Source organism: Natator depressus, chromosome 11 (assembly GCF_965152275.1).
Source record: "Natator depressus isolate rNatDep1 chromosome 11, rNatDep2.hap1, whole genome shotgun sequence".
NCBI classification, from domain to species: Eukaryota; Metazoa; Chordata; order Testudines; family Cheloniidae; genus Natator; species Natator depressus.
Window position 1 is genome coordinate 11,850,879 of NC_134244.1, and position 23,240 is coordinate 11,874,118.

General features: G+C 42.4%; 2 protein-coding genes across 7 annotated transcripts in view; one reads left to right on the forward strand and one right to left on the reverse strand.

Moving 5' to 3' along the window:
• The window catches only part of LOC141995542 (ropporin-1), a 53,378-nt gene extending 50,549 nt beyond the window's left edge, over positions 1-2,829 (reverse strand). Inside the window, exon 1 of the mRNA XM_074966783.1 lies at positions 2,693-2,829. The gene's annotated coding sequence lies outside the window, so the exon portion shown is untranslated. The remainder of the gene's footprint in view (positions 1-2,692) is intronic.
• Positions 2,830-3,542: 713 nt separating this feature from the next.
• The window catches only part of KALRN (kalirin RhoGEF kinase), a 766,757-nt gene continuing 747,059 nt past the window's right edge, over positions 3,543-23,240 (forward strand). For all 6 annotated transcript variants that reach the window (XM_074967163.1, XM_074967166.1, XM_074967164.1 and 3 more), the window contains exon 1: positions 3,543-3,888. In XM_074967163.1, the coding sequence (XP_074823264.1) occupies positions 3,816-3,888 (73 nt within the window). In that variant the 5' untranslated portion in view covers positions 3,543-3,815. The remainder of the gene's footprint in view (positions 3,889-23,240) is intronic.

A 23,240-nucleotide genomic window follows, 5' to 3' on the forward strand; every position in this document is an offset into this window, starting at 1 on the left:
CATCCTTTTGTTTTTGGGGAACTTGCACTCTTGGAGCTGCGCCACTTAGACAGGGCAAGGGCACCACGCCCCTGGCCGCAGCGGGAAGGGGAAGCCCCAGCCCCGGGATGCTGAGCTGCTAGGGCCCAGCCGCTACCTGGGGAGGAGAGGGCGAGTCCTGCCAGGGAGCCGGGGCTGCGCTGCCTCATCTGCGCACTGGCTGCTGCGCTGCCTTGTGCCATCCCTTATATGGGGGCTTCTCTGTGCGGCCGGGCGGGGAAGGGGGTAAAGCCCTTGCAGGCGCTGGGAGAAGGTGACATCACTCCCACTGTTTCCAGCGCTGCCTGCGAGCCCCAGCCCCACCTGAGCTTGGGGCGGCAAAAAACCTAGAGCCGGCCCTGGCCCTGAGCTAGGGCCTACAAGGAGCAGAAAGAACCGTAGGGGAAGCTGCCAGAATCCCTGGGGAAGGAAGACAGTGAGGGGAAAACCTGCTAAGATGCAACAAAGGAGGAGCAGGAGCAGGTTCCTGTGGGAGAGGCCTAGAGGAAGGGTCAGTAAAAACACTTCAGTGGAGGCCAAGAGGGGCAGAAGAGTTGTTAGTTCAGCAGAGAAGGGAGATGTCAGAGATCTGAGAAGCAAAGGGAGGCTACGTTAAGTACAAGCTGCAGGGAAGTAGCACAAGGCGGCTTAGAGACAGGAGCAGCCCAGGGAAACAGCAGCATTCCCGAAGAAGCAGACCTAGTAGCTTAATACAGGGTCCCTGGGCTGAAATTCAGAGTAGAAGGTGAGCCTGGGTTCCCCTACCAGCCCCTCAGGAAGGGGCATGGAAGACCAACTGCAGGAGGAGAGTAGACTCCTGGGAGGCAGGGCCTAAGGAAGGGCCAGTTAAGATACATCAGCAAGCAACAGAGGAAAAACTCTGTAGAAGCAGACTGGCCTCTTGTGGAGGAGACCCTGAGGGAGGGCCAGTGAGAACACGTCAGTGGAGCCCGACAAGGGGTGGAAAAATTATTTGGATTGTTTAGGTTGGACTTTCAGTTGAGCCTTTTGTTCTCCCAAAAGGGGGCAGAAATGAATGTGACTTGTCTGGAGGGCCAAGCCATGGAAGACCCAGTGAGATGCATGCAGCCAGTAGGAGGTGCTGGAGATAAGGACATCTACAAAACAGCGACTTCGTGTTCAGTCCACGCTTTCACTAAACACTACTTCTTAGGAGAAGCATCCAGGTCTGATGTTTGCCGTGCAGCTCTGCCAAAGAAACTTTATTTAAGCAGACTCTGAGCACCTACTGCTGTCACATCAAGTCGTTCCTTGTGAGTCACCAAAAGTGTAATACATATGCACAAGCACTAGAGGATGAAAGAAAAATTATTTACCTTACAATAACCAGAGTTCTTTGAGATGTGTTGTCCATATGTATTCCATAACCTGTTCTCCATCCCCGTTACCGCAGAGTTCTTTCATATCTGAATTCTGCCGTAGCAAAGGAACTGAATGGTGGTTAAGCCTGCTCTGCTCTGTATGCACTTGGTACGGGAGCACAAGGACACTTAGTGCACATGCCCTGCCCAAGCGGACACTGCTGGCCAAAAAGACTCTGATCTCAAGCACATGGGGTGCATGCGCACCAAGAGTAGAATGTACATGGACAACAGATCTTGAAGAGCTCCAGTTACTGTAAGGTAAGTACCTTTTCTTAATCATGATGAAAGGTGCTGAAGGCATGAATAAGAATTTCAGAAAAGGTGTGGGCAGTGTCTTGGGGATGAGAGGCAGAATTATAGAGTTGAGCAACAAAGGGAGACAGAGGAAAGTTCAGAGTCAAGTTTGGGTTGAGGTATAAAGACAAGATTTGAATTGAACAAGAAGATAGACATGGTGGAGTTTCAGTTAAGGTTTTGGTTTTTTTAGGGCCAGGTTTTGTTACCCCCCCTTACTAATAACGTATAGTATCTTGCTCCACAAATAATCCCACTGATTCCAACTGTCACTGTGAGATAGAATGGCAAAATCTGGCCTTAATTAGTAGATTATCAGTTTTGGATATGTTGTGTGGCTATAGTGGAATCGGTAGCTGATGAGGTTGAGAATGGCAGAAAGTGAGGAAAGATTTTCACCATTTGACCCTATCTTTCACATTAGTATCTGATTACCTGGATGTCATGGAATAACAGTAGGACATATGCTTTTCATCTTCAAGGCACTTTACAAATAGCAACTAGTTGTTCCTCAGAATACCCCTTTCAGATAAGTGAATAAATGTTATCCCTATATCAGAGATAGTGAAACTGTGGTAGAGAAATTAAATCACTTGACAAGGCCACTTGTCAGACTTGGAACTAGAAATCAATGTGTCTTGGTTTCCCGTCCCATTTTCTGACTATTAATCCATGCACCCCATCAGACCCAAAGCCTGCAAAAAGCAGAATGTGAAAATACCTGGAAGAACAAATACCATTTCAAATATCTGTTTCAGAAACCTGAAATATCAACAGCATGTTATATAATATTATACTTAAAAACCCAGTTTTGTTACTTGATTCTCTGCACTTTTTACAGATACCACTGCAAAGTGCCTCATTGCTTTTAAATTTGATATGAGAACAATGCAAATTGATGACACAAATGGAGAGGACAGCAAAGCACACATGGAAAAATCAGTGAAATCCTCTTGGAAGTTTAAGTACACAAGTTCAGACATGCACACACATACCTATTCAGGACATGGCACCCTCAGGAATGGAACTGCCAGCACCATGCTGTATATCCTCAAACACTATCCTATTGTAAGGAAAAATATTGTTTTAAAAACCAACTGGCACTGCATTAATTACCAACACTGCATGTTTCTTTGAACTGAAATTCAACAGGAGCTAGCTATTCTGGGACAGACTTCATTTGCCCCATTGTATTTTCATACACACCCAGTAGGGTTTTGTCTTGTTTTGAATCTGCCTGAAAGAAGAGAGTGTTCACTGTGATCTGTATATCGGAAGGAAACCTCTGGTGAATGATCCATGTAGTAAGGACTAGAACAAGCATTAGTAAGGGTGTGTGTGTGAGAGAGAGAACTCGGCAGGAGAATATACAATAGGGCACAATCCTGTATTGGCTGGGAGGGGGGGATTAGATGATTTAAGAGAGATGGAAAGAATGGGGGAGAAGAAAGTCCCTTGATCATGCAAAGATAAAGCTCCCACGAAATACACACACACACACACCCTCTCTCTCTTTCTCTCTCTCTCTCTCTCTCTCCCTTCCTCTTCCTTTTATAATATCCACATCCCAGTTTTCCTGCCTCCCTCAGGAAGTCCTGACGGCCAGAATAACCCAGGCTGGTTGAAATGATCATTTGGAAAACAACAATAGCTGGTGTGATACTGGCTCAGGCGGCTGCCGCTGCTGTAAGGAATTGAACTGTCATCTATGTAAATACAGCTCGGCTGGAGTCACATGTGCAGCAAGGGGCATTGTTGGCAAAGAAGAGAGGAGGAGGAAGGGAGGGGGAAGAGAGCAGAGCAGGTCTGAACAATAGAGAGAGGAGGGGGGGTTGGCAGAGAGCCTGCTGTTGCTGGAGGTGTTGGGGGGCGGGAGGGGACTGCAAACCTCACACGACTGGCAGGCAGTAGGAGCAGCTGCTGCTAAGCCCAGGGAGCAGCAGCCCCAGCAGAGCTCACCAGACACCATGGAAGGGATGATCCCGGTGGTGCACGGCTGGGCTAGCTGCTGAAAGCGCCTCCATCCATCCCTCCCTCTTTCTCTCTCCCTTTGCTTCTCCTCCTCCCTAACTCACTGGATATTAGCAGCAGCCGGGCTCGCCTCTCCTTTCCCCAGCCATGAATCCCGCAGAAGGGGCAGCGGAGGAAGGCGCTGTCCCCGATTCCGAGGTGGATGCTTTTTTCCGAACAGGTAAGGAAGGAATGGGGAAGGGGAGAAGGAGGGGAAGGGGCTGCCATCGCCTGGGCGAGAATGGGATGTGAGAAAGGGGTTGTTTTGCATTGGCATCATCCCGGCGTGGGAAGCCACAAGGGACTGGCTGACTTGCTTTGTTTGGGGGCGCACGGACAGGGTTGGGGTCCCATGGGTGAAGGGACCCCTGCTGATCTTCTCCTGTTTATATTTTGTTCATTGTCTCCTTCCCGTCCGCCCCCAAAAAGACTTCAGTCTCACGGCTGGTGTGAGAGACATACACAGCCACTAAAGGAGAAGCCCCTTCTCTGGGCAAAGATGCTTTTGTGTTGGGGTTGTTTGCACAAGCACTTAACGAATTGACTGAGGATTGGAAAGTGTTGGTTGTCAGTTTCATAAGAGAAACCAGATTTATCCCCCAGCTTCTTGTTCCGTTTCCATTTGTTCCGTGGCTTGCTAGGAAATGATGCTGCTCTTCGCTTGTTACACAGGAATGGGGCGATCTTAGATCACTTTTTAAATGCAAGAAGGGGAGGGATTACATCTCCTCCCAGTTCTCGCATGGTACAAGATCTTAACATTGCAGGAAATTTATCGTTGCTCTCTCCCTTTCTCCTCTGAGATTGGAAATACAATAAAAGCCTCTCCAAGATGTTCGTTGATGGCTTGTGAGAACTACACATAAAAAAAGATATGGCATTGGGTCCCTAAACACGCCTTCAATGTGGGTTATATGTTGGGTCAGGTGTTGGAGCCAGAGACTCCGATTTTAACCATCCTTTTGCACATTGTTCACAATGTGTAACACCGCTTCCTGGATCACTCCTCTGATCAGAATGGAGAATTAGGGTTAGCAAGATGTGGGGAAAGGTCAATAAATAATAATCATAGATCATTATTTTGAAGAGGAGTTTGCTTTCTTCCCTCTTCAGTCTACTAAATTTGTACTTTCACCTGAAAACTATAAATATACTATATGCACAAGTTCCCTTACCCCCTTCCATCTCAAAAAACCCTTGCAATCCCTTTAAAGAGGCTTTGTTAACCCAGTGCCATCAGTCATGTGTACTGTGGCAGTGGTATTGGGCATTAGGGACACTAGAAATCAACACAGGTCATTACTGGTGAGCATATTTGCTTGGGTATCTCATTCCTCCTGAGGTGGACTTTGTTAGCAGGATCCAGAAGGTCAGGATCAAGAACAAATCCAATTGTATTTTAGTGAGTAGTGTGAGAAATAAATGTCCTTCTGTTTTAGAGGACAATACTATAACAGAGCATAAGATTAAATGTGACTCTACTTCTTAAAAGAACGTTTGGGCCAAATTCTCTAAGAAATGTATATACACTAGATACCCACATAAAGTATTCAGAGTAGCAGCCGTGTTAATCTGTATTCGCAAAAAGAAAAGGAGTACTTGTGGCACCTAAGAGACTAACAAATTTATTTGAGCATAAGCTTTCATGAGCTACAGCTCACTTCATCGGATGAAGTGAGCTGTAGCTCACGAAAGCTTATGCTCAGTGAGATGTAGCTCACGAAAGCTTATGCTCAAATAAATTTATTATCTCTAAGGTGCCACAAGTACTCCTTTTCTTTTCACATAAAGTATTATTAGTTTGGTGGCCCTTATCTTTGAAACATGATTTTATGTGGGATCAAAGCCCCAAGTGAAACAATTTATGGGATTCCTTCTGATTCTGTAGGCCGAACCTTGAAGCATTACATGCTACTTGATAAATTTTTTTAATTAAAAATTGCAAAGGATTAAACACTCACTTCATAAGGGGATTGACCCTGGTAGTCTGGATTTGACACTTATTGCCACAGCTGTTTGTCAAGGCTTTGCTTTTCAGCTGCCTTTTTCCTTCTACCTGATCATTAGTTATGCAGAGAGCTTCAGGCTCCAGTTACAACAAAACAATCATGTAATCACCAAAACTTTAAAGAAGTTCATTCCTGCAGATCTGCTACAACTATGGTGGACTGAACCCTGTTCATGTGAAAATGCTTTGATCTAGAGGATAACTATAATAAGGTCTGACTGTGCATATCTTGTGATCCACAACCCATTAACCCAATGGATATTTGCCTCTTGACACCCTGCATGGCTACAAGCAAAGCATTTATAGATTTCCCATTCCCCAGTGGTGTAAGTATTCTTGGGCTATTGAAGATTTGTGGAGTGCACTTTTTAAAAAAATTAGCATTTTTTCTTGGTAAAAAATTTATATTGCTTTAGAAATCTCCCCCTTAAAAGCTTAAATCATTGCCTAATGGCATTTAGTTCTCAACATAAGAAAAGATTACAAAGTTGAAGTCAAAGGGACTGTTCACATTTGCGTCTAGGTTGTAAAAGAAAGCATACTAAATAAGAAAAGAACAGTCAAAAAGAATCCCATTTTTCCTATTCTGTGTCCTCCTCCAGAACTTCTAAGCCTAAGGAATCATGAATATAATCTTGTTAGGTGTCCTATGCGTTTAATTTAATGGTTCCTGGGAGGTTTTTTGGCATTCCCATTTACTCAAGTAAGTAAACAGTTTGAATCTGAAGGCTTCTATTCCATTGTGTGTCCTCTCATACACAAAACACTGACACTGTTTAAAAAGAAATTGTTTACTAATTCACAGACATGAGCAAGCCTCATAGTTATATCAGGCGTGTTTTAAAATTAATACAAAGATAAGAACAGCCATACTGGGTGAGACCAAAGGTCCATCTAGCCCAGTATCCTGTCTTCCGACAGTGGCCAATGCCAAGTGCCCAGAGGGAATGTACAGAACAGGTAATCATAAAGGGACCCATCCCATCGCTCATTTCCAGCTTTTGGCAAACAGAGGCTAGGGATACCATATCTGTCCATCCTGGCTAATAGCCATTGATGGACCTGATAAATAGAAATCAAGGCATCTGATGTTGGGCCTGACCTTAGTGAAATTGGTTATTTTTTATTGGAATAACCTACTTTTCTATGGATGCTTGCTTGTCCTATTTGGTTCTCTGCTTTGTGTGCTGATACTGTGACTGCCTAGAGTTGCTGTTGATGTCCATCTTAATGGATGCTAGAGAAAACAGCCGATGAGGTATATTCAGGGAGAGAGTCTAGATAGAACACTTGTGAACAAACTGGGAACCTGACCCTCTCAGACAGTCCCCTCTCAGGCAGAATTTCCACATAAGTCAATGGGAGTGTTGCCTAAGACAGGACTGTGAGATCAGACCCTGTATTACTCTTGTCTGATTTTTTGTTTTTGTCTTTTCATAGAATCATAGAATCACAGAATATCAGGGTTGGAAGGGACCTCAGGAGGTCATCTAGTCCAACCCCCTGCTTAAAGCAGGACCAATCCCCAATTAAATCATCCCAGCCAGGGCTTTGTCAAGCCTGACCTTAAAAACTTCCAAGGAAGGAGATTCTACCACCTCCCTAGGTAACGCATTCCAGTGTTTCACCACCCTCCTAGTGAAAAAGTTTTTCCTAATATCCAACCTAAACCTCCCCCACTGCAACTTGAGACCATTACTCCTTGTCCTGTCATCTTCTACCACTGAGAATAGTCTAGAACCATCCTCTTTGGAACCACCTCTCAGGTAGTTGAAAGCAGCTATCAAATCCCCCCTCATTCTTCTCTTCCGCAGACTAAACAATCCCAGTTCCCTCAGCCTCTCCTCATAAGTCATGTGTTCCAGACCCCTAATCATTTTGTTGCCCTTCGCTGGACTCTCTCCAATTTATCCACATCCTTCTTGTAGTGTGGGGCCCAAAACTGGACACACTACTCCAGATGAGGCCTCACCAATGTCAAATAGAGGGGAACGATCACGTCCCTCGATCTGCTCGCTATGCCCCTACTTATACATCCCAAAATGCCATTGGCCTTCTTGGCAACAAGGGCACACTGCTGACTCATATCCAGCTTCTCGTCCACTGTAACCCCTAGGTCCTTTTCCGCAGAACTGCTGCCTAGCCATTCGGTCCCTAGTCTGTAGCTGTGCATTGGGTTCTTCCGTCCTAAGTGCAGGACCCTGCATTTATCCTTATTGAACCTCATCAGGTTTCTTTTGGCCCAATCCTCCAATTTGTCCAGGTCCCTCTGTATCCTATCTCTGCCCTCCAACGTATCTACCACTCCTCCCAGTTTAGTATCATCCGCAAATTTGCTGAGAGTGCAATCCACACCATCCTCCAGATCATTTATGAAGATATTGAACAAAACCGGCCCCAGGACCGACCCCTGGGGCACTCCACTTGACACCGGCTGCCAACTAGACATGGAGCCATTGATCACTACCCGTTGAGCCCGACAATCTAGCCAACTTTCTACCCACCTTATAGTACATTCATCCAGCCCATACTTCTTTAACTTGCTGACAAGAATACTGTGGGAGACAGTGTCAAAAGCTTTGCTAAAGTCAAGAAACAATACATCCACTGCTTTCCCTTCATCCACAGAATCAGTAATCTCATCATAGAAGGCGATTAGATTAGTCAGGCATGACCTTCCCTTGGTGAATCCATGCTGACTGTTCCTGATCACTTTCCTCTCGTCTAAGTGCTTCAGGATTGATTCCTTGAGGACCTGCTCCATGATTTTTCCGGGGACTGAGGTGAGGCTGACCGGCCTGTAGTTCCCAGGATCCTCCTTCTTCCCTTTTTTAAAGATTGGCACTACATTAGCCTTTTTCCAGTCATCCGGGACTTCCCCCGTTCGCCACGAGTTTTCAAAGATAATGGCCAATGGCTCCGCAATAACATCCACCAATTCCTTTAGCACTCTCGGATGCAACTCGTCCGGCCCCATGGACTTGTGCACGTCCAGCTTTTCTAAATAGTCCCTAACCACCTCTTTCTCCACAGAGGGCTGGCCATCTACTCCCCATGTTGCGATGCCCAGCGCAGCAGTCTGGGAGCTGTCCTTGTTAGTGAAGACAGAGGCAAAAAAAGCATTGAGCACATTAGCTTTTTCCACATCCTCTGTCACTAGGTTGCCTCCCTCATTCAGTAAGGGGCCCACACTTTCCTTGGCTTTCTTCTTGTTGCCAACATACCTGAAGAAACCCTTCTTGTTACTCTTGACATCTCTTGCTAGCTGCAGCTCCAGGTGCGATTTGGCCCTCCTGATATCTTTCCTACATGCCCGAGCAATATTTTTATACTCTTCCCTGGTCATATGTCCAACCTTCCACTTCTTGTAAGCTTCTTTTTTATGTTTAAGATCCGCTAGGATTTCACCATTAAGCCAAGCTGGTCGCCTGCCATATTTACTATTCTTTCGACTCATCGGGATGGTTTGTCCCTATAACCTCAACAGGGATTCCTTGAAATACATTTTGTTTCAAAATAAATTTTGTTAAGTGGTTAGTGCTGTATAGATATGAATTACTAGTATTTATGTAGATTTTATAAAAGACAATTTCTTAGTGTCTTGGTGCATTCATGACAATTAAAAAATACTTTGAACATTAGGTATCCCCTCCATATACAAGACTACCATTCAAAGATGCTGCCAAAATTTGGCTATGAAAAGGGCAATTGCAAGAAATTGCAGCTATCACAGGAAATAGCAAAAACTCAGAAGGCGGTGTCCCCAGTGAAAACTCAGGGTCCTGACACTATTCTCCATCAATATAGCAATCAAAAGCTTTAGTAAACAGATGAGCTTTACACCGAACATCGAAGGTCAGTAGACTCAGCTCTCTTGGACCAACAAATGAAGTATATGCCAGAGATGAAGGCCCTTCATGACGGATGTTTAGCAAGAGCACCCAGCAATTAAAATGTAGGATCTGTTATCAATGACAATGACGATAACAGATCTGTAAGCTGTAAGTGGAAAACAAAATCAAATTAATCAATCCAAAGTAATAAGTGATGGGCCTGATTTTGATCTCATACTGGTGTGAAACAGGGATAACTTGTTTGAAGTCAATGGACATACACCAGTATAATTAAGATCAGAATCCTGTCAAATGTCTCTAAAGAAATGTGTGGCAGAGACTATTCTGATTTTAGTTACCATGGTGTATAAAAAGAGTAATTTCATTTACTTCAGTGGGATTGTATTTGTGTAACTGAAATCAGAATTCATAAATTCATAGACTTTACAGCCAGAAGGGATCATTATAATAATTTAGCCTGACCTTTGACTTCATACAGGCCACAGAACCAAAAGCAATAATTTCCACATCAAGCCCAGAGCTTCTGTTTGAGCTATAGCAATTTGTGAAAGAATCTGGCCCTATGCCTTTATATACTTTATTAAGTTTTGGAGTTTTGATTTCTATTTGGTGACAAAGATTGAAAGAATAAAATTTTGCATAAGTTCTTAAGAAAAAGTGTCAGTGGTTTATTTCATATCAGCAAGTTAAATGTATACTGAGTTTTCCAGTTTTTATGTTGTGTGCGACTGAATCCGAATGACTTTGTTGCTTGGAGAATGAGTAGAGTAACGGAAGTCATGATGTAAAGCCATGGTTGGAATGTCAGAACTTTCCCTGGATGTACGAGGACATATAAGAAAAGCTTTGTCTTTGTGCCTGTGTTCTAAGAGTTTCTGTTACACTTTGGAAGCTGGGGTGAAACAGACAACAAAAATTTGTCAAAGCTTAAATATTTAGAGGTAAACTGATAGAAGAATCCAGGAAACCAGAGATTTCTTGAAACAGCAATCATTACTTCCTGTATAGAGTGGATAGGGTTTTCTTTTCTAATTTGTTTTGTGTCATTTAAATCTAACATTGTTTCTGATGTGAAGAGGCAGAATCTGTCATTGATTCCTGTGGGTGAGTTGAAAATTGATATTGTTCTATCTTTTTTTTTAGTGCAATGAATTATTCTCTTTTCCTTTTGCCTTCCACCAGCATGTTAGACTTTCACCATTGCTCATTTGTGTTCAAGTGACTGGCAGTTCTGCTACTAAATAATTTTAAAATGATTGGCAGTGGACAGGCTGTTTGATCAATAGATGTGCTTCAAATTATGTCTGCAGAAGGAGTGCTCCTTGAGGCTGATGGAATCAAGTGTCTCCTAGTAGGACAGATAAACTGAATCAATCTACTTGTTTCTGGTGGTAAGGTGTACTCATGGTGTCTGATTTCCTCACCTTCCAACTTTACAATTTATAAGGTCCGTTTTGATAATATACACTAATAAAGGAGGCTGTGATATGGAAAAGACTGTAATGTTTTGTGTTCCATTTGGAAAGGACCCCTGTTGTTTAAAGGGACAGTGACAATGTAGAGATCACACTTCTCTCTTGAGATTTTGCCCTATGGTATTACCAGGAATGTGGATTTTCATTTTACACTTTGCTGAATCTATAATGTGAATTATTTTTCCATATAGTTCAGAGGGTTACCTGGATTAGATTTTAGTCACTACTCACCTAAGACCAGATAGTCATGTGCTCCCCAACATATGTACATGGAGTGGGGCCTCCATGAGCAGATCTCCCCCATTCCATGTGGAAGGGGACTTTCCGTGGCACTGTCTTTTGTTCTCCTCTTGATTTTGTAGCCAATGCTCTATCGGTCTGGGGTCTGAAGACAAAAGGACCAGAAGCTGGGTGTAGCTGTACCAGGGGCTATTAGTGGGGATAGCATCATTTCCCCCCTTCAGCTCTGCTGAGAATTCCCAGAAAAGGTATTAGACCCTATGGATTTGTGGAGGGGAAAACATGAGGATATGATCTGGCCCATGTCTTGGATTTAATTTGGTGACTAAAGTGGAGAAAAGTTCTATATCCCATTAGCAATCCCAGAAGACATTCAGTTCTTTCCCCAATAGCCTCCTGTACCAAGAGGGAAAAAAAGTAAAACAATTATGCAAAACATAATGCGAGTGACATTTTATGTAGAATTCATTTTTTCTAGATGAGATCATACTATAGTATGGCACAATAATATTTATATTATTTTGTATTAATTTGAATAGCTAGCTCCCAGATTGAGACCTCGTACCTACAGTTTCTGCTCAGAGCTAATCCTTTACTGCCAAGTTAACAATCCTTGATTCACAAAACAAGGGGGTGCAGATGTAAAGGAAACATCAATACAGCATGGACATTAGCTGCATTAGTAGGTGTTGCTATAGGGCCTGATCCGGTGCCCACTGAAGTCAGTGGGAAAACTGGCATTGCCTTCATTGAGTTTTAAATCAAACCCACAGGGAAGAACAGTATTACTGTGAAAGAGAAGTCCCAAAGAATAATACAATGGCCATAGTGCTCATGAGTAAAGGAAACCTCTTTGCAGTGGAACATAGATGGCCAGATTTGTGTCTCGGTTGTCTCTCATCCATGGAAGGGGTAAATAGGTGTAACTAAGAGCCAGCTTTCACCAGGAAAGTATAACTATCACTGTTTTTTCCATGGCTGTATCAAGGCCTTGACAGAGTGCTGGGGAGTAGAAGATTTTTAAATATAGGATTGGACTTCAGAGATGTAAAAGAACATGCACCTTCTATGCTAAGGACCCTGTGGGGAATTCTCCCACTGCACAGGTGTGTTGGGCCTCTTTCAGGCAGGCAGGGCTGGTATGATGTATTTTGTTGTTTCAGCTGCTGTGACCTTATGGTCCCAAGGAAGTTTGATTATGGATGTATAGAAGCAGCTTTATTACTCCACTGTGACATGTACAATACAGTACCTACTGGTATTTGGAAATACTTCATAGCTATATCAAAGAAAATACTTACAGAGTGTTAGACCTTATAAACCCAAATAGCTGTGCATTTTATGACGTGAACTTAAAGTAAGTCAAGAACAAGCTGAGATATTTGTGCTCTTATTTGATTTGGATTGGTGTCCTGCTTTTAATATTTTGGTGAATAAACAACTCCTTTTTTATAGGTCTATATGGTGCACATGCCCTTTGTTAAACTATGAGGATTCTACCACTTAGGAAACTTTGCCCAATGAGCCTTGTAAGCATAGCTGAGAGGTTTGTAGTACACATGTTGCAAAAGAAACCTGAATATAGGAAAGAAAGAGAAAGCAAATGTAGAAGTAAAATGTGATCGTCTTACTAGAGAACTCTGGAACGCAGGTGGCTATAGAAGAAAAGTCATGGCAGGTTTGAATTAAAAAAAATTTTTTAGTCAGAGATTCTAGGACAAATTATGATCTCGGTTATCCTGGTGTAAATATGGAATAACTCAATTTACTTCAATGAACTTATGTTGGCTTTTTCACTAACATAACAGAAATTAGAACTTGGCCCAAACATCATGATGACATCAATCATAAATGCATTCCTAAGTCAAGCCACCTGTGGAATACATGGATTGCAGTACCATGTTATGGTCAGTTTTGCACAAGAAAGGAGTCATATCTGGTGGAGATATTTGCAGTTTACATGTCATTTCAGCTGTGGTTTAGACTGAAGTTGGTATTTGAACCCAAGGTACACCTCCATTCCCCATGCAGCATTACAAAGGAGAGAATCCTATTTACATGACTACCTCATGTGGCTACAGATAATGTTAGTTTCTGGTACTATATCTTTTTGCTCCTTATTACAGTTAAGTGTGACAACAGATTAGTAGAGACCATCAGTAGTTTAAAAGTTATACATATCCAGTGCTGGAGTGTGAAGGAGTACTGGGAAAAAATCAATGCTGTTTAAATAATTCCTGTTTTCTGATCCAGCACGCTGAAGAGAAGATCGGAGATAGCCAGGGATGAACTTTAGAAGATTGGGATCATATTTATAGTTGTTGCTAAATTTAACCTCAGATAATTTAGGCTTCAAGGCATGAGTAGTGCCATTGTAGTCAATAGCACTACTCCTATGCTTAAAATTAAGTAAGTGCTCAAGAGCCTTGCAGAATCTGGGCCCAAGAATGGAATTCCATTTTTACTTTTAAAAGCAATGTGTTTGTTTTAATTAATTAATACATAAACTATGTTGTATTTAATTGGGGGGATCTGTCTCCCTCTCTCTCTTTTGCCTACATTTATGCCTTACAATAGTGTATGAGCACCTCCTAGTTCATAAGAATTCCTCAGATAATATGATGAAAGAGGCCCTGTAGGTACATAGACAAATTAGGCAACCCCCCCTTAAAGGCAACAAATTGCCTTTAAAAGCTAAAAATGAAATTTCTTTCCTGCAGCCTTATCTAAGACACCATTTTTGTTTCACTGACGGAACAAAGAACTGTAAGTAGGCACACTATACTTATTTGTATAAGGTCACATCATGCTTTTCGGAGAATAATAAGAGGAAATTATCTTCAGTTTAACATCAGTGACTGGTGAACCAGCTGCTCTGGTCACTTGTGTTACTAAAGTGGCCTTGGAGAAAAAAGTGAGTGGTGTTTGCAGCAGAAATTAAATTAACTCATTATATAATCTATAATAGTAGCTCTGTATGTTAACTCAGCTGTGTTTTTCAGGTTTTTGATCACTTCTTTGTAGTAACTTGTACACAAATGACTTAAGATGACCTGCCTTACTCTTTTAAGAAATCATTGATTCAAAAACATTCTCTTTAAAGAACTTGTGTCTCTCCTGGAGATTGCAGGAGTTTCTTGTCAGATATACGCTGTGAACCGTTAGTAAAACAGTAAAGGCAATGGGCCAGACTCTCTCTCACTCCCATGTAAACCCTATTGTCTGAGCAAAATTTGACCCAGTATGTTTATTACTTGAAATTAGTATATGCTTAGTAAAAGGAACTTGATAGAGGTTCTTTACTAATACTGTAGTTTCTGGCATAGTTCCTGATTCCTGGAGTGTTCTCTGGCACCCCTACTGTTTTAATCACAACTGGTAGCCTATATTCTGAGCAGCAACATCAGTTGGAAACAATGGTGTCTGATTCTTGTTTGTCAGCTGGGACAATGGGCCTGCTGATGGGTTGTGGTAGAGGGGAGTGTGTTTCTTTTGTATGGCAGTACAGGCATGGCAGATGGCTAATTGGACATGATAAATCACTGGGGCAATGGAGGTAGCAAAAGGAGATCTGCAGGGATTATCAACTCATGATCAACTATCAAATATTAAAGAAAGGAAAGAAGTTTTCTATCAAAGCAGTTGAGTTTAACTTTTTGCTGCTTGACCATATGTCAGCCAAAAAAAGGGTAGAGGGACATCCTAACTAAACTCCTCACTCCAGCTAATGTAAAGCATATTTCATTAGCTGAGAGCAAACCATATTACTGTATGGAAAGGTAGGGAAACATATAGTCCCTAGAGATGCTGGCATGGCACTCAGTAAAATTAACGGAGTGTATCTTTCACTAGTCTTGTAAGAGAACATCAAGCTGTTGTACCAAACAGGATCCAAACTGGAAACAAGAATATTGTTGCAGTACTATTTCAATAGGAGAGGAAACATAAACTGTGCCAAAATTTGGCTTTATATGTCTAAGGACATCAGTGATACAGTCACTGAAAAGTTAGAGTTGATTTGTGAGTATTGAATACATGTGTTTAAAATTGTTTTTGTTGGGTTTTAAGAGTTTGAAAAACAAATATTGTGGGGTCAACTCTTAAGGCCACTGGTCTTTATTCCGGCAACTGAATTAAAACAACTCAGTAAAAATGGAATGACGAGCTCAAGATCTGAATCATTGCTATTTATTTTTTATAGTAAGCATGCCTTAATTACTAGACCTACAAAGCTTAATTGGTGGAATTCTTGGCTCTGGGCAAGAAGATCGTATGTTCAAGTCCTATGCCAGAAGATGCAGCTGATATTTTGACACTATATGGTGGCACTAGTCAGAAGTGCCATCCTTTGGATAAAATGTTAAACTATTCCTTTATGCCCGTCCATAGCAGCCATTCAGGTGAAAGATGAATTGCTCATGGCATTTTTCAAAAAAGAGTAGGAGGTAATTCCAGTGTTCTGGTTCACCTTTCCTCTCTCCATAAAACATAGTTTAATACCTAACTCTTTAAGTGAGCAATTGCCGAATATACAATGGCTACTGCTACGTTTGTCTACACAGCTGTTACCTTGTCACTGTCTCAATTTGCTGTTTTTTAAAATGTTATGGGGTGCCTTGGGTGCTTGATTATGAAAGGAACTAAAATAACAGGTTTATGGCATTTAATAAATACATTTACATTATAGTAAAAATATATCCACCATAAATGAAAAATAAGAAATATGTAATACTCTACCAAACAATGGACATGATCTTCTCTCTGTGGGAATATCACAGTGCCCCCCCCTTCCACTGTTTATTGCTGACTTTCCCCACACCACCTTAATGGAAATTCTTGCTGAAAAATTTCAACTTGTTTCTGCTGTTTCCAGTAGGCCAGTTAGGTTTTGGGACTATTAGTCTGTTGTTTCCTGGGACTATGGGTGCAGAAGAAACCAACAGAGACCAGGGGAAGGATTCTAATGGAATTCAGTGGAATTTCCATGAGGGTACCCTATTGCTTGCCATGCTGTATTGTCATTTTTTATTATCTCTGTGACGTAACTTGGATTGTGAACTCCTTCAATACGGGAACTTGTCTCTTTATTTGTCTTTAAACCACCATGAATGCGTCTGAAAGGGATTTGAAGAAGAATGTGGTGACCTTATGAACTAGTTTGGAGAGATTGTCCCAAGTGGAAGAAAGTACAAAGACAGCTGTGGGAGAACTGGATAAATGGATGGTGGAGACGAACGTTAGTAGCTGAGTGGAGGGAATGGGGAAGGGCAAATAAAAGATGAGTAGATAAATAGTGGTGGACAGAATTGTCTAGGGCCTTGAAATTTAAGGAGAAGAAGCTTGAATTTGATATGCTAGAAAAGGGAGATCCAGTGGATAGATTCAAAGAAGGGGAGTTCCATGGTCAGAGCAATGGGCAAAGAAGAGGTTCTTAAGCACCTGTATCTTGGGAGTGGACATGTGAGTGTTAGGAAGGCCACATAGGAGGAAGTCACAATAGTAAAGAAGTGAGAGAATGAGGATCTTGAGAGTTTTAGCTGTTGGATGGAAGGAAAAAGTTAGATTTTAGAAATAAGATAGAGGAAAATGTTGCCGGATTTGGACACTGCCTTGATATGTGTGGTGAAAGAGGAGATACCTTATACACATACAGTGGGCAACGTTATAAAATCAACAGCATAAGTTACCACAAAGTGGAGTTGCAGGCACAGCAAGTTCTTCCTCTTACGTGTAGTTATATAAGTGTAGGGAGGTAATGTGATGTCTCTGACAGGTCACGTGCCACCTGAGGCACATTGTGTATATGCTAAGAAGAAGATACCCCAGTGTGATAACTTGGCATTTGAATGGTGACCGCATTACACATGCATTCATAGATACAGTACATATATGATTTACATTGTTTGTGTATTATAAACCAACTAAAGAGTCTTCTTTTTACTTCAAACATGGCCATTCTTGCATTGATGCTGCAGGGATCAGGTGCTTGATGATGAACCAAAGGCATTAGAGAGAGCCAAATCCTTGTGCATTCTGATTCATATTTATTGCCTTCTGTTCACAGAAATACGTAATAAAGAGCTAGTCGCTTTGGAACTGACTACCACTGTCTTCACAGCAATTGAAACTGTCTGCTTCAGCACAGAAAAGCAGACCAGAGAGTTCTGGGGATGATGCTAATAGAATCAGTCTGAAGCATTCAGATAAATTCAGTCTAAGGAGCAAGTCAAGCCTAACGGGTGAAAAGTAATGACCTTGTGAGCTTCAAAGGCCTGGATCTACTGTGTGCAAATCTCCAGCTAACAGCTTGCTCCAGTTCAACTCAGTTCTATTCTAAAGCTAGCCAGGTTGTGAAATAGCTCAGCCACCTATTATAGGATCTTGTTGGCCTGTAATCTATACACTTCTCCAGGTTGTTTATGAATTTCATAATGAGACAGTTTGCTAAGGAAATCTTTTTTTGTGTGTTTGTTTTGTGGGATGCTGATAAATTTTGGCCTCTTAAAAAGACTGACACGAAAACCAGATATAGAGAAAAACAGGATGGTTGGATCATTTTACATTAATTAAAACTGAGTTTTGTCTTTATAATGTTTTGTAGAAATGGTCCTTCTAACATCTAAACCCTTACCACAGAGAAGAGTCAAAATCCCATTTGTCTATATCACTGAATTATGCAGTAGGGCATAACCAGAAGCTCTGAACTGGTTGCTGTGATTGGAATTGATTTCATCTCTTGGTACAGCTGCAGTTCCATCACAGTGCTTTGCGTGGGAGACATACAGTGGTGTTGGTCATGTGCAGTGATCCAAAGAGAATAGATAGTAGTAGATCCTTACTCTGAGTTGCAGTCAAATGATAACTTTCTATAGCATGCACCTTGAGATTTAGTCAACTTGAGAGTGGATATGTGTAGAATAAGCAGTAATTGTTTTGTCTGATTCAGCATTCCTCACGCTCCTTGGTGTTAAGTGATAATAAAGATGATAATAATTAGTTGATAATACTTTGTATTTATATTGCATCCCAGGATCACAAAGCATCAGAATCCGTCTCTGTAAAATAGGGATAATGATACTGATCTCCCTTTGTAAAGCACTCTGAGATCTATGGATGAAAAGCACTATATTATAGCTAGTTTATTATTATTTTATTTATTTATGAATATTAAATGAAAGAGAAGTATCATACATCTCCATAAAATGGGGATAAGTGAGACACAGTTATGATCTGTGATTTGCCTAAGTTTACACACTTACATTATTAAAAAATACCTGGTTAGCTAAAACCATTTTTATAAATACTCACACAGTTTTAATATCTTTTGTCTGGGCAACATGGACCAAGGGAAAGTTTGCCAATTCCTTTTTGCAAAACTATTTTCAAACTTCAGAGCCTAAAGTGCAGCACCAAAATCCATATTTAGGAATCGGAAATCAAAGGGAGCTGGGAGCAGTTAGTCCTTCTGAAAATCAAGCCACTTTTATGTAGGTGACCTACTTCAGGCACACAGGTTTGCAAATTTTGGCCTTAATCCTGGAAATGGGATTAACACACCCTTCTCTTGTCCATACTAACCAGTCAAAGTATCTTAAAACTGTGTTAGGCTGATGAACCTGTTTTTAAATATATATGGGCCAGGTCCAGAGTTGATGTAAAAAGTGGCCTAATGCTAGTGAAGTCAGTGGAACTATGCCAATTTATACAGACTGAGGATCTGGTCCAGGTTCAGCTAACATGCTTTTTGTGTTGCATAGATGGGGCCTAAATGAATCAATGGCAGAGTAGAAATATCTCTAATTTATGTATCTAGACATTTATACGGTGCTTATCATCACAGAAGCTCTGGACTTCAGCTGAGTGCCTAAATCCCTTTTAAAATTAGATTTAGCCTCCCCAGTCAATTAGGCATTGCAATGCTGAGTGCTGCAACACCTAAATATTTAAAAAAATCTGGATCTGAGTGCTTAGAAGCCAGGAGTTTAGACTCCCAGTCCTCTGCACTCACTACTAGACATAGTCCTGTGTTACCTTTTTCTAGTGAGCGTGCTATAAAAGTTGCATCTATTCTGAAACACTAAATGTAGGAGAGATTTAACTACATGCTATTAAAAAGTTCCACCTACATAAAAGAGCTTTGCTTTCTAGCCCAGGTTTGGTAATTTATTTAATATTTTACATAGATCTCTCCTGAAGGGAATGTTTTCAGAATCCCTTTACAGCCCTCTTTCTGCTGTTTGACTTTTACATTTGCCAGTTACCTTTTTGCCTGAGTTCCCTCCATTCTGCCATCAAACTTTACCATGACTGTCTCATACAAATGTTGAGCCCGTTAGTAACAAGAACATTAGATTTCTGGTCAATTCCTTGCAATCAGGTTTAACAGAACTTTAAACTTAGTATATTGCTTCCTTTTGTTAGTCTAACCTTTTTTCGTCCCTTATTTTCCTGATATAATCTAATAAATATAATTGTAAAAACTGTGCATCTCTGTTCCTGATGGAATCACTCAGTTATTTTTCAAGATAGAGTGGATATGCCTTATGTGAGTATGTTTTAATGTGTGGGTCCTGAGAGCGGTTCAAACTATTCTGTTTCTTTCCTTTATTTACCATCAACACTCCACAGGTAAAGTACAATTAATAGATTTATTTATACCCATATTTAAACACTATATCAGAAGAACAGACAACCTGCATACAAGAAACATAGAGCCATGGAAAAAACATAGGCGGGGACAGAGGTCTAAACAAACTCACTTGGATGCACTCAGCACAGCTTCCGTCTCATATTCTTTTCTGTCAGAGGAGTCTCGGAGGCATCGGGTATGGATCCACTAACCTATGGACCCCTGAGAGGTTTGCCCCAATTGTGTGACTCCTTTGTTGCCTCCATATTGCTCCACAGCCCCTCCATCTAGCGCTGCTGCCCCCTCTCCCTAGCTGCCTGGTTTTCATGGGTTGCTTTCCCCCCAACAGCATAGTTGCAGACATGGAGGGGACTCTGTGGGATTTAATGATTTTTGGAGCAGAATGAATTTCCAGTCTCATATATACTTAAGTACTTGCCAGGTTTGGAGGGGAGCATACTTTGGGGGCATGGCTGCTCCCTGGCTCCGTTCTCTGCTGTCCTGAATCTGCCTGGGGCCTGTCCCTGCAGAACTCAGCAGAGTGGCTTCTGCAGGCAGGGCCGGATCTAGGCACCAGCAAAACAACCAGGTGCTTGGGGCGGTACATTTCTAGTGGCGGCATTCCGGCGCCGGCCATGCCACTCCTAGAAATGTGCCCCTACTACCCCAGCTTGCCTCCACCTGCTCCCCTGAGTGCGCTGCCACCGTTCTGCTTCTCCCCCCTCCCTCCCAGGCTTGCCGCACGTGAAACAGCTGTTTCACGCAGCAAGCCTGGGAGGAGAAGCCGGGAGTTGGCAGTGGTGGAATGGAGGTGAACTGGGGTGGATAGCGGTTCTTCTACCCCTCCCCGTTACTTCCTGTGCTCCCCCCACCCTTGCTCACTTCCGCTTCGCTCCGCCTGCTCCCCTGAATGCGCTGTCTCTCCCTAGCCTGAGAGGGAGGGGGAGAAGTGGAGCGGCGGCGTGTTCAGGGGAGCAGGAGGAGCGGAGGTGAGCTAGGGTGGGAGGTTGCGGGGGAGCTGCAGCACGCCCGGGGGAGGAGGCGGGGTCGGGGGTTTGGGGAAGGGGTTGTGAAAGGGCGAAGTTGGGGCAGAGCTGGGGGTGGGGGGCACGGAAAAAAAGTGGGGGCGGCCAAAAATTTTTTGCTTGGGGCGGCAAAAATCCTATAGCCAGCCCTGTCTGCCGGGTTCCAGCATGTCTTGCAGGTCCCTATCTCTTTACCCTCAATGCATCCAAACTGGCTCTCATTCGTGCACTATTGAGATCACAGAAAACAACATCAAACAAAACATGGAACCTTTATCCACACTAAGCTAAAAACCCTGAGACTGATAGGTCTTATGGGATGGTACAGAGTGCAATCTAGCTGTACTTAAGTAGGAGGCCTGATAGTGTGGGGGTGTAGTTAACAAAGAAGACTAAGCTCCTCCTTTATCTAATATGCAGGTATGTTAAAATCTGGGGCTAAAGACTTCTAAAAGTATTTCCCATGATCTGTCCCTTTTTGATCTTATATATATATATGTGTGTGTGTGTGTTTCTGAGATGACGGCCATATCAGGAACTGAATTAAAGCTTCCCACGTCATTATTTTTCCTTTTAGTTAGAGAAATGTGTGTGGATGTATTCCGAACAGTAGATCAGTCAGGAGCCTGAATCAGTTAAGTTTCAAAGGAAGCCAATTGTAGCAATCTATTTTTAAAAAATTATTTTCAGGAATTAGATTTCACGACCTGATTTGAACTGGACTTGGGCACATGCTGGACTTTGTGCTGCGGCCTGAGTCCACAGGAATGTCATTTTTCATCATTACAATTCCAGATACTTTGTGGAAACATACAACTTCAAGACTCAGTCTTCACCTGGAACTGCATGAAAAACATTCCAACCACATATCAGACAGTGCCAAATTATTTCCCCCAGTGCCATCAAAGATCTTGCTCATCCTGTGCATTAGTTATTGTGAGCTACAGAGGTTGGGCTGAAAAAGTAAAAATGTGTTTGTAAGATCCCAAAAGGGCTTCTTGGCTACCCCATTTTCCCCCAGGAAACAAAAATCTGGAATCTCTGTTAGTTTGTTTTTAAGAAGTGTTCTTCAGTGACTTATGCTGGTATTTTAACTTTTTTAATTTGACTTTCTATAAAAATGTCTTAAACTCCACCATGAACAAAGGGGCCTGTCATTATTTAAAAGCAGAATGAACTGTATAGAACAGGGGTGGCCAAACTGGCTCGCGAGCCACATGCGGCTCTTTTACCGTTAAAGTGCGGCTTGCAAGCCCCACATGTCACCCCCATTCTTCGCCTACCAGACTCAGTGGGGGAGCTCAGGAGCTCTGCCTTTCAGTGGAGTGATGGGGTAGGGGCTTCTGTCCAGTGGGGAGCGGGGTCTTGGGGCTTCAGCCCTGCGGGGCGCACCTGCTGGGACTCGGGGCTTCAGCAGGAGTGGGGCTGAAGCCCTGACCCCAGCTCCTGGCAGGTGTGCCCCAGCTCTTGAACTTCTGAAGATTGTCATATGTGGCTTGGAGGGCCAGTAAGTTTGGCCACCCTGGTATAAAATATGAGTTGATTAGCCACTAAAGATCTTGAAATATCAACATTGAAACACCCATCCTTCTTTCCCAGATGTCACTATTGTTGATGTATAAATGTGGGTTGAAAGAGTCACTCTATTGCAAGATCCTGGTCCTGAAAGGTGCTGAGTGCTCTCAGTGTCAGTACTGTAAGTCAACTGGAGATAAGAGTGTTGAAGGTCCTGATCCAGCTCCCATTGCAGTGAACTTGGCATCTCTCAGTTTACTTCAGTGTGCTTTGGATTAGGCGCTGAGCACCTTGTATGGGGTGTTCCCCATGTTGAGAGATTGGACCTTAAAACTTTACATTTACTCTCTCAAAACTGTCTCAGAAATGTTCCTATTGAGCTGAAGTTACTCAAGCGTAGTTTCAGCCCAAAGATGATTGGAAAATTGTAACAAAATTGGGTAAGATGCTTTGAGTTATGCAACCATGAGAGAGATATTTGCCTGTTCCAATGAAATTAAAAGGCATTTTTGCTGTTAGATAAGTAAAAGAACAGGTTAATGCTTAAGTTTAAGACTTGACATGAACACAGTCGTCAATGCTGTAATCCCATCAGAATACTGAACCTAAACATGCTTGGGCTTAGTCTTTATTTGGATGGAAGATCTGCAGAGACATCTTGGTTCTTTTGGAAAGCATGCTGGTGATTCCGTAGTTGTCAGTCTTTCCTTTGAGTCAGTAGTGAACTGAAGTGCTGGCTTAGGGGATGCTGTTACTGTAAGTGCAGGCTTTTGAAGGACAGCTAAAA